Source organism: Esox lucius, chromosome 8 (genome assembly GCF_011004845.1).
Source record: "Esox lucius isolate fEsoLuc1 chromosome 8, fEsoLuc1.pri, whole genome shotgun sequence".
In the NCBI taxonomy this organism is placed as follows: Eukaryota; Metazoa; Chordata; class Actinopteri; order Esociformes; family Esocidae; genus Esox; species Esox lucius.
Window position 1 is genome coordinate 26,278,522 of NC_047576.1, and position 12,088 is coordinate 26,290,609.

Consider the following 12,088-nt stretch of genomic DNA (forward strand, 5'->3'; position numbering starts at 1 on the left):
TTTCCCCAAGTTGTTCAGATGCCTGAGGTCTTCCCCTTTGAAACTTTCTCGCTCGTCCGTCTGTTAGTGCGCGTTAACGTGTAGTCTCCTCGTTCTCGCTTTAAGAGTTTGCAGTACTCTTCCGCACAAGCCAAAGGAAGATGAGGAATGGGCAAGTCGTGTTATTGTTTGAATTCAGTCTTGTAAATAGCAGAGGCAGGACTCTACACAGTGCCCGTTCAAGTAGCACATCAAAGCTTTTGAGGCAGCAAAGGGGAAAATTATATTTAATTAAGCTGTAGTTACAACGAGCTTGGTGAGTTGAACATAACACAATGCTTCTTCCAAGCTATTCTAATTTTTTCCACGCTGCACATCCTACCAGTAGCTGTGACGATAAAGTGTTATAAATCACGCTTATTCAACCAACGACCTCAGTTAGCTTGCAGGCTCCAAACCCAGGTGAAGGATTTCAGAGTACGCAAAGAGTCAAGCAAATGCCTGCCAAAGGTTTGTGAATAAAATATTTTGCACAACTAACTTCAATTGTAAATAATCCCTTTACCCATTTATTTTGGGATCCACCCCTCATTGTAATTTAATTTCTTACATCATTTTCTTGAACATTTCTTCAGAACAGGACAGAGAAGAGAAGTTTTCACTTGACTCCCATTACAAACCAGGGGCTTATATTAATGTGGGCAGTCCATAAGAGGAAACTGATAGATCTCAAGTACCTGGAAAGATTCTAGTGGAATTGTGTAGGATCCCTTCCAATGTGTTCTCCAGTCCCATACAAAACCATAGAAAATGTCTCAGTGGCGTTATCCTGTAAGAGGATGTAGAAAGTACAGTAAATATGGGTGCCAATCATTTGGATTGCTATTTGAACAGGAATTTCATAATTAAAGGGTGTGTCTGAGGTTGATCCTCTTGTTAGTAACCATGTTTGAGAGAATCAGAATTACTTCACTGCCAACAGACTCATGATCAATGGCAGACCTGGGCAACATAGGGCCTGCAAATGGCATGCCTTTTTAATATATATTCATAGAATATTTAATATCAATATTTTTTTTTTTTATATTAAGTATTGTATATTTCGGTATCAAGAAATTTAATTATTGCACAACCCCATTTCCAGAAATGTTGGGACGCTGTGTAAAATGTAAAAAACTAAATAAAATGAATGCAATGATGTGCAAATAATTTAAACACTATATTAAATAGAAAATAGTACAAAGACAACATATTTAATGTTGAAACTGAGACATTTTATTGTTTCTTGAAAAATATATGCCCACTTTGAATTTGATGCCAGCAACACATTTTTAAAAAGCTGGGACGGGGCAACAAAAGACTGGAAAAGTTGTGTAATTCCCCCCCAAAAACTGGTGGAACATCTCACAACTAATTAGGTTAATTGGCTACAGGTCAGTAACATGATTGGGTATAAAAAGAGCATCCCAATGAGGATGAGTCTTTCAGAAGTAAAGATGGGGAGGGGTTCACCACTCAGTGAAAGACTGCATAGGCAAATAGTGCAACAATTTAAGAATAACATTTCTCAGTGTAAATTTGCAAAGTGTTTGGGGATCAAATCATCTAGGGTACGTCATATCATTAAAAGATTCAGAGAATTCTCTGTACACAAGGCCAAAAACCAATATTGGCCATGATCTTTGGGCCCTCAGACGCCACTGCAAAAACAGACTGTAGTGGACATCAGTGCATGGGCTCAGAAACACTTCCGAAAACCATTGTCTGTGAACACAGTATGTCGCTGCATCCACAAATGCTAGTTAAAACTCTACCATGCAAAGAAGAAACCATATATAAAGATTTAAGAACTGCCGCTGCCTTCCCTAGGCCCGAGCTCATTTCAGATAGACTGAAGCGACTTGTAAAACTGTCCTGTGGTCTGACAAATCTAAATTTGTAATTATTTTTGTGAATCATGGACACTGCATCCTTTGGGCTAAAGAGAGACCATCCGACTACTTATCAGTGAATAGTTCAATAGCCCGCATCCATGATGGTATCAGGATGCATTAGTGCACATGGCATGGGTGACTCGCACATCTCTGAAGGCACCATTAATGCTTAACAATATATACAGGTTTTGGAGCAACATATGCAGCCATCCAGATGATGTCTTTTTCCAGGAAGGCCTTGCTTATTTCAGCAATGCCAAACCACATCCTGAACATAGTAGACAAGTCTGGGTGCTACTACCCTGTTGTTGTTCGCTCCTTGGGGTTTCAGGCTGGGTGTTTTGTAAAAGCACTTTGTGACAACCGCAGAGGTAAATGTGGGTGGTAAAAATGCCCCTGTCCAAACTTCTTTGAAACATGTTGCTGGCATCAAATTCAAAATGGGGATGTATTTTTCCAAAATACAGTAACATTTCTGTTTCAATATTTGGAATGTTGAAATGTCTTTGTACTGTATTAAACATAGGGTTAAAGGATCTGCACATCATTGCATTCTGTTTTTATTAGCATTTTACGCAGCGTCACAGCTTTTTTGGAAATATATTTTTCTTTCCTTTCAAAAAAGGCGAAAAGGTAGCTTTCGTGTGAGGAACAGAAGAGAGAGACCACTGCAAATTGAACGCTTTTGGAAAGGAAAGAAAAAGGTGCAGTGGTCTCTTCATTTTTTCCAGAGCTGTATATTCATTTTGATATCAACACATTAAAACTTTCATATCAAAGATATGAAACAATTTAAATTTCTGATATTAAAACAGGAATTATGAATACCAACAATTTGAACTGTTGATATCAATAATTATATTTTTATATATCAATAATTCCTCATAGGAAGGTAGATATTTTATAGCAATAATAAATTTTTTGATCAATTTGTTTTTGTCAACAATTTGAATTTTGATTTTGTTTTCATTAACATTCAACGTGAACAACACCCTCCCGAAGACTTTAAACTGGACTCTCACTTAACGTCACCTCCAATTAATGACTCCAGTTGACATTGAGTGAATAGCCCCATTGGATTACATATAAGGCCTGCCCTAACACCTATTAACAGTATCCTACAGTACTACATTTATCAAATGTAATTATAAAAAAGGCGGTACAATGGGAAGTATTCATCCCATTGTAGCACTGTACACATTTTATTGTTACAACATCCAATCAAAATGTATTTAATTAGCATTTTTTGCTACTGATTAACGAAAAAGTTGATAATGTCAAATTTAAAAAATAAAATCTACCAATAAAAAATAAATAATTTTTATAGGTAAAAATGATTCCCCACCCTGATCAAGGTTTGTAGAGTCCTAACCCTAACTCTGCTTTGGCCCCTTCTGGTGAGTGTGTGACGTTGCTCAACAATCAAGTGGAATCACATAAGGCATCTCATTATTTTTGAGCTTGCACAATTTCACACAAAATAATCAATAGGCATTCCAAATTATGTGACCCTTGCATTTTTTGTCAGTTAAAAAAAAACCATACAAAACCAAATACATAAATGAAATGTTCGACTGTTAATAAGTTATTCTAAAACAATAGGAAGAATTTGTACATTTTAATTTCATGACACGGGTGGAGTGGAGTGAGGAGGGGCAAAACGGGTCAGCACTAATATTTTTCCCCCTTAGAAGTCACACTCAAAAGTTCTGTCAGCCACACGTGATCATCGAGGGCACTTCGAGCGAGTGAGTATGGCAGAGGGGCTCATTTGCAATGCACAAGCCAACCACAAATTCTCTTTAAAAAATAACTAATGTTTGCTTGTTCGTCAATAACCTTGTTGACATTGTAGTCTCTCTGCTATAAAAAAAATAAAAAAACCATCTGAACGCTCTAACTGGATATACTTGTCTACGTATTATTTTCAAATCGCATACTTGGATACTATATAGTTTGCCAGATTAGTATTCGAGAACATTAGTATATACCAAAGAATAATACGCTAAAAAATAGTATGCTAAAATGTCCCGGATAGTCTGCTATTACTGGTGGATTTTCGGAGTATGCTTCCGTATATGCATTTTGGGGAATTATACTGTATACCCCTTGGGCAGGACAAGAATGGTTTCCAAGATTCTCTCGTCTTTTCAATTGACAAAAGATTGTCACCTATATTGAGAGTTATTTCATCAATGTCATTCACGTACAAAAGAAAAACGCACGTTGTGCCATTAAATAACTTTGGCAGTGTAAACTTCGTCTTCAGTCTCGCAAGCATGGACTCAATTCGTATGACTATTCCAAGTAGTAAGCTACTAGTATTACTGGCTTCTAAGCTATAAAAACGGCCAGTGGCAAAAGCCATACAGTTCACAGATGCTATTTGCGGTGGATGTAAACTTCATAAGGAACGTTAGTCAGTTAATACAATGCTTCATCATGTATAGCTAAATATTAAAACTTGGCGTGGTGTTAGGGCGCGACAAAATGATCTAATTTTGAGACGCAATTTTATGACGAGAAGTACATCCCAATCGGTCCCAATACTTGCATACTAGCTTACTAAATACTATTCAGTAGGTACTTCATCATCTCCCGCGAAGTACTTACTTTCAGTACGTAGTATGCGATTTGATAGGTTTGTTCTCAGGTAAAGCAGGGAAAGATTGGCCGTGGTACTTTCGCTAAAACACCAATTTTACATGTCGAAATAGTTGATTCGACATCCAAGATATTTATTTACCAAAACAAACTTTGCTTCACCAATTACCCGTCAATACTTTGTAACTGTGACAAAAAGAGCGCAAATATCTGTCAACGAAATGGCTTGGTTGTTCTCAGGAAGAGGAATTCGCTATAGCAAAATGGCTATGAGTATGAAAGATGTGCAGCTCTACTGGTAATAATTCATTAGTCATTAGGTTAATGTGTCAGCAAATGTGGTGCATTCTACAGAACTGCAGCTAGGTTACTATTTTCAGATATTACTCCCCCGCGTTCGTGAGTAATAAATTCCCAGCAAACTGGGTATTATTAGAACAGTCACGTGAGGCAGGAGATGGCGCTGTTCAACCGTTCCATGCTTATTTCGCAGCGTGACGATATGAAATGCCATAAACATTGCTTTGTAATGCTTATGCTGTGGGTGGAATGATCAGTTGAAATGTGAATGAATTGTCTGCATCCATCAACTTTACGTTTTTTCTGCTGTTTTTCTTTGTGTCCAATAGTACCTCAGTGGTTTCAGGAAGAAAGCATGTGAATTCCGTGGATTTGTTCTACCAACAGACTGGAACAGGGGAGCATGCTGTTCTGCTGCTGCCAGGAGCTCTGGGTAACTACTCCAGACCACTCCAGACATTGGTCATGACCCAAACCTGCTTCTCTGTCATTACTCAAAGGCGTCAACTATAACAACACATTCTGTTTCCAGGGTGTACTAGCCAATATCTGCCATACATATTAAAATATGTTGAGATGTTGGTAGGTTACCTGTTTTTGGTGTTTTCCATTTACAGGGAGTGCTCAGACTGACTTTGGGCCACAGCTGAAGTCTTTGAATAAGGAACGCTTCACTGTGATTGGCTGGGACCCCCGAGGATATGGGCGATCACGCCCCCCAGACAGAGACTTCCCCCTGGACTTCTTTGAGAGGGATGCCCAGGACGCTGTAGATCTGATGCAGGTTTGATGTCTCAGGGTCACATTGGTTCCTGGGGTTTTTGTGCTTTACTGTGCAGGGGGATTTCCCAGTTACATGGAAATAAAAAGGTTGAATCATGAACCACTCAGCACCCCCCTCTGTTCTCTCTCATCTCTTTGCATTTTCCCGTTTAGTCACTGAGCTTTCCCAGGTTCTCTTTGTTAGGCTGGAGTGATGGAGGCATCACCGCTCTGATCGCAGCTGCCAAGAACCCCTCCCTCATTAATAAGATGGTGGTCTGGGGCGCCAATGCGTACGTCTCACCGGAAGACCTACAGATCTACAATGGTGAAGCGCTGTTATTTGTGTATGTGTGTCTGCTGTGAAGTGATTGGATGAGGCATCTCTGCATGTCTGTTTTCCTTTACTACAGCCTGTGTGTGTCCTCAGCGATCCGTGACGTGTCTCAATGGAGTGAGAGGATGAGGAGACCCATGGAGGAGGTGTATGGAGCAGAGCTCTTTGTTAAGACCTGGGAAGGGTGGGTGGACGGCATTGGACAGTTCGCCCAGAGACCAGAAGGTAGGAGCAACGGCATCTTTGCAGTGAAGATTTAAATTTTCCAGTTCCAGTTGTGTTAAGGAGTAGCTCTGTGAACCCTTAAGTGTGTGTTTTGCCTGTCCTGTGTTGTTCAGGCAGTATCTGTATGGAGCTGCTGCCTCTGATCAGCTGTCCCACCCTCATCATTCATGGACAGAAGGACCCCATGGTGCCCAGCTTCCACCCACAATATCTTCTCAAACATATCAAGGCTTCAAGGTGACCTGACTCCCCCATTACACTCTGAGGTCTCTGTGTTAACAAACCCAATGCAAAGGGAACCCTTAGGACACGCTCGACTTGGCCAACACCCCATGGCTAAATAATGTGGAGGCTTCAGTTTTTCGTGTAGGCTATTGCTTTAACATCAAACCAGTAAATGTTAGTCTTATATAGGTTAAGTAGCTTTAAAAAAAATAAATGCCAAAGGTTGTCAATAAGCAAGATCCCATTAATTTATGATATGGCCTAAATCCAAATATGAAACAACCATTCACATTGAAGAACCTGCGGAACGGGTGTTCTCCCCGCGTAAACCAAAATTATGAATCATTTTAATAGGTTTGATTTTAATCACGTAACTAAAATCAAGCACTGGTTACAGGAAAATACATTTTAAATACAAGAATGACCATTATTATAACTGTGGAGGAATTGTGCACGGACAACAAAGTATCGCTGAGTTCTTATTTAATCGATTTACAATCAAATGCATGAGTCAGTTGCTGGCAGAGATTCTCTAATCAGTATGGAGTGAGATTCAAATTTTTATTATGGAAAGCATTACAAAAGAAATATCGATAAATACCAGTGGTGAGATGAGAGAACAGATGTACTCTAATGGCTCCACCCGCACCTGTCTAGGACAAGACAAATTGTCTGCTGACATTATACGCTACATAAAAAGGACATGTTCATTTGATTAAAGCTTTGGGATTTTCAAGCAGTTTTACAAGCCAAACCCTTTATTGACAGTCTGGACTAAGCAACCTGGCGACTGCATTGGGATGGAAGGTTTCAATTCTGCCTTTACCGGCACAGGGATACAGTGAGCGTCAGGTTGCTTCCATCGAAAACAACTGTCCACTGACCGAGATGACCGTCAACTCATTCGAATGTCACTGAACAACCGTAGGATGACATCAAGTGACCTACAAAAAGAATGGCAAACAGCAGCTGGGGTGAAGTGCACGGCGAGGACGGTTCGAAACAGGCTCCTAGGGGCAGGGCTGGAGTCATGCAAAGCTAGAAAAAAGCCCTTCATCAATGAGAAGCAATGAAGAGCCAGGCTGAAGTTTGCAAAAGACCAAAAGGATTGGACCGTAGAGGAATGGCGTAAGGTCATCTTCTCTGAGGAATCACATTTTCAGCTTTGCCCAACAACTGGTCGTTTAATGGTTAGATGGAGACCTGGAGAGGCTTACAAGCCACAGTGTCTCGCACCCACTGTGACATTTGATGGAGGATCAGTGATGATCTGGGAATGCAGCAAGGCTGGAATTGGACAGATTTGTCTTTGTGAAGTATGCATGAATCAAGTCAAGTACAAGGTTATCCTGGAAGAACACCTTCCTTCTGCTCTGACAATGTTCTTCAACTCTGAGAATTGTTTTTTTTTTCCAGTAGGACAATACTCCATGCCACACAGCCAGGTAAATTAATGTGTGGATGGAGGACCACCAGATCAAGACCCTGACATGGCCAGCCCAATCTCCAGATCTGAACGGCATTGAAAACCTCTGGAATTTGACAGACAGACTGGTGGAGAGCATGCCAAGATGCATGAATGCTGTGATTAAAAATCATGGTTATTCCACCAAATATTGATTTCTGAACTTTTCCTGTGTTATAACATTTTGTATTGTGTTGTTGAAAAATTAATATTAATTTGTTTTCTTTGCATTATTTGAGGTCTGAAAACAATGCATATTTTTTTGGTTATTTTGACCAGTTGTTTTTGAAAAATACCCTAAATGACAATATTTTTTTGTTTATTGAATAAAACAAAAATAATAATTTTACTCACACATACATATGAATAGTAAAACCAGAGAAACTGATAATTTTGCAGTGGTCTCTTAATTTTAACCACAGCTCTGGAAAAAATTAAAAGGAATACCCTTGAATGAGGTGCATCCAAACTTTTGACTGGTACTGTAAGTTGCGCTGCAGATGTACCGTAAACCAGCAGCGTTTCCACTTTAACAGATTTTAGCTGCTTTGGAATATGTCTACTAGAGATTATGTTTTTAAGGACACACCTGAAGTATTTCCACCCCTTTCATCTGAGTGCAAGTGAACTGATATAAGGTAAATTACTGAACCCTATACAAGAGTTTAAAAATAGTACAGCTCGCTTTAATGGGTCAATAGACCTGAAAAAGTGCATTGCACCCTTAAAACAAGCCTGACATTGACCTCTTCTGGTGGTCTCTTATAATAAAGCAGAAAAATATTTTTGAATTTTCACTAATGGTACAACCTCTTCTACAACTTGTGATTCCAGGTTGCACCTGATGCCTGAAGGAAAACACAATCTGCACCTGAGATTTGCTGCAGAGTTTAACAAGTTGGTGGACGACTTCTTGAGCCAGTAATGGACATATTGTGTTCCACTTGGCACCGTATTGCTAACATGGTTGCATTATGACAGGCCTTTGGTTAAAGGGCCACAACAATACAATACCCATGGGAGACAAGCTGTCGTGCCTGGGTGTCGGCTCTATGGACAAGCCATCTAGAGTGGATTGAAGGACCTCTTTATCAATCACCAAATCTAGTCCATTAATTAAGACTAATTAGAAAATGATTAGTGCATGAGCCAAAAACACATCCATGACTATTGTCAATGTTATATTTGTGAAATGTGGTAGCTTTTGTTTTCATTAAATGTTGCATCATGAGTGTTTCATTTTGTACTAATTATGTCCTGTAAAACAAACCAAGAACACCAAAATGATAGGCATTCAATAATGTTTAATCAGACGTTTAGTAAACATTCAACAAAGAGTCTTCATAAAACAAGTGAACTTTGTTCCTTCATATGTACAGCATACAGGCACAGCAGTGTCAGTTACAATTAGTATGCATCTTTGCATGGGGACTCTTTACTCCTGAGTAGGAGCACGACTAGAGACTCTCCCTCTTGTGAATATTATTCATGTGCGATTTAAGGGAACTCATCTGATTGAAGCACTTGTCACAACTATTGCAGCGAAACGGTTTCTCTCCAGTGTGAATTCTTTGATGCCGTTTCAGATCACTTGTTGATAAAAAACATTTACCACATGAAGGACACATGTATGGTTTCTCCCCTGTGTGAGTCCTCATGTGACCATTCAGATGTTCTTTCCTGCTAAAGCTTTTGCCACAAGTGTTACATAGGTAGGGTTTCTCTCCAGTGTGAATTCTCTCATGGAGTTTCAGTTGGCTTTCTTTTGGAAAAGCCTTTTCACACATCGTGCAATGCAGCAGGACCTTTTCCCTGTGACTCTTCATGTGCTGCTTTAGGTTTTGCATCTTCTGGAAGCTTTTGCCACACTGGCTACATAGATATGCTGGAGGCTCCTCCCCTTCCTCCCCGGTCTCCCCTGTGTGTAACCTCATATGGCTCAGCAGGTTGCCCTCGTAGTTAAAGCATTTGTTACATTCAACACACCTGTATGGTTCCTCTCCTGTGTGAATTCTCTCATGCTTTTTTAGGTCACTGGAGTAGACAAAGGCTTTTCCACAGACGTCGCACTTGTATGGCTGCTCCCCCGTGTGGATCCTCATGTGGTCCGTCAGTCTGGTGTTGTGGAGGAAGCATTTGCCACAATCACTGCAGCAGTATGGTTTCCGAGTTGTGTGTATCTTCATGTGTGTTTTCAGGCCTCCCTTAAGGGTGAAGCTTTTGTCACACTCCTTGCAACTGTATGGCTTCTCTCCGGTGTGGATTCGCTGGTGGCGTTTTAAATCGCAGTCTGATATAAAGCACTTCTCACACAGTGGGCACTTGAATAATCTCTCTCCCGTATGAGTTCGCATGTGCCCTATCAAATCTGATTTCCGGCTGAAACTTTGACCGCAGTCACTGCAGCTGTGCGGTCTCTCCCTGTTGTGAGTTTTGAGGTGCTGTCTCAGACCTGCTTTAAAGGTAAAACATTTTTCACACATAGGGCACTGAAGTCGGTGCCCTGTGTGACTCCTCATGTGCTCCTTTAGCGTTGCCTTCAGGCTGTAGGTTTTCCCGCAGTCCTTGCAGTTGTACGGTTTCTCCAAGGTGTGAATTAACTGATGCCGTTTAAGAACAACAGCTGATATACAGGATTTCTCACAAATAGGACATTTAAATAGGCTCTCCCCTCCTATGTGGGACCTCATATGCTCTTTAAGATGTCCCTGACGTGTGAAGCTTTTGTCACACTCAAAGCACTGATATGGTTTTTCTCTGTTGTGAGTCTTCATGTGCCTGACCAACGCACCCTTCCCTTTAAAGGACTTTGAGCATTCTTTGCACTTATACAGCTTTTTAACTTTCTGATGTATTTTCTGGTGATTCCCTAAATGGTTTCTGCTAATGAAGCACTGACTGCACACAGGGCATTTATAAGGGGTTACCCCCGTGTGAGTGCTAACATGCCGTTCCAAGATTTCCTTGTGGTTGAAGGATTTGCCACATTCGGGGCAGCTGTAAGGTTTCTCACCGATGTGAATAATTCTCTGATGTATTTTCAACTGGCCCGCCCTGGCGAAGCTTTTTCTACACACAGTACACATGTGTAACCTCTTGTCTTTGTGTGCCCTCAGCGGTGCCTTTAGGGCACTGGTTGTTTTGGCCCCAGTGCAGACTGGCGAGTCTGGCTGTAGGCCTAGAGCAGAGAGATGCTGAGTTCCTCCATAGTCCCCTCTATCGTCAGGTTCTGTTTTGATTAGGACAGCGATGTCAGTGGGTAGAGTGTCCCTCTCACTGTGCTGAGTGCAGTCACTTTCTACACAAGGATGATTGAATATGAACTGTGTGACCTCTGTGGAATACTGATTTGTCTCGAGTTTTTCCTGTTGCAGTGTAGTCAGTGTGACCTCTGTGGATTCCTGATCGCGGGATGGTGGGTGCTGCTGCTGCTTGGGTGTACTCTCCTCATTTAGCTGTTGGGGGTCTGGAGAGAAGGGTGGGAAATTAGTAAGGCTCTACAGATTACGATGAACTAACACAGCTGCATTCAAATTGTATCCTGCGTTTTTTAGCAGTTTCTTCATACAGGAGAAATCCTGTATGTGTGTTAACATTCCTCTCATGAGTACAATGAGTGGAATTTCAACATGAAACTGGCTCTGGATTGTAGACTACCTGCTCCGAGCATGGTTCCTGATCTCTTCGTGATCCATCCACGCCTTGGAATGTTAGCCTGACAAGGAGTGGCAACGCTACTGGCTACCAGGCTGAGACGACTGCAACATGATTCGGGGGGTTTGTTTATTAGCATAATGTTTAGTGATGACATACCTGCTCCGAAATGTGCAAGAAGCCTCCGTAGACGACAGTTCTCCTTCTTTGAACTGGAGATCTCTTCCAGGTACTCCGCTACTGTCTTTTCCACTAACCTAAATATATCAACTGCCGCTGATTTTAATTGTTCATGGTACTCTGGTTTCTTTTCTCCAAATATCTCAACAGCTGCTGCTGTTAACCGCTCTGTGATAAATACATTCAACAGCTGTAGTTTGGACATTTTGGGTTAAGATTACACGTATTAGCTAAATGTAAGCGACATTTACAGATAATCATCAACTTCTAACCTAGCATCTCACCAAAGTTGCAATTGCGAAGCTTTCCGACTTCCGGGTTCGGAAATATGTTGATCATTTGAGGGCCCAATGAAATTCAAGCAAATGCGGCAATAATCCACCAGTAGCCAATCGTCTTCTCGTGAAATTCAAAATCGCATGC

General features: G+C 40.9%; 2 protein-coding genes across 2 annotated transcripts; one reads left to right on the forward strand and one right to left on the reverse strand.

Annotated features, from left to right (window-relative positions):
* The first annotated feature begins 4,567 nt into the window (after window positions 1-4,567).
* bphl (biphenyl hydrolase like) lies at window positions 4,568-9,062 on the forward strand. Its single transcript, XM_010872423.4, has 7 exons — window positions 4,568-4,815; window positions 5,147-5,250; window positions 5,435-5,601; window positions 5,754-5,907; window positions 6,010-6,141; window positions 6,255-6,378; window positions 8,666-9,062. Exons 1-7 carry the CDS (start codon window positions 4,739-4,741, stop codon window positions 8,754-8,756), a joined length of 849 nt encoding a protein of 282 aa, XP_010870725.2. The 5' UTR covers window positions 4,568-4,738; the 3' UTR covers window positions 8,757-9,062.
* A 63-nt stretch (window positions 9,063-9,125) lies between these two features.
* Window positions 9,126-12,039, reverse strand: LOC105011940 (zinc finger protein 345). Its single transcript, XM_010872425.4, has 2 exons — window positions 11,645-12,039; window positions 9,126-11,297 (listed from the first exon to the last, which is right to left on the reverse strand). Exons 1-2 carry the CDS (start codon window positions 11,868-11,870, stop codon window positions 9,289-9,291), a joined length of 2,235 nt encoding a protein of 744 aa, XP_010870727.2. The 5' UTR covers window positions 11,871-12,039; the 3' UTR covers window positions 9,126-9,288.
* Between the last annotated feature and the right edge of the window lie 49 nt (window positions 12,040-12,088).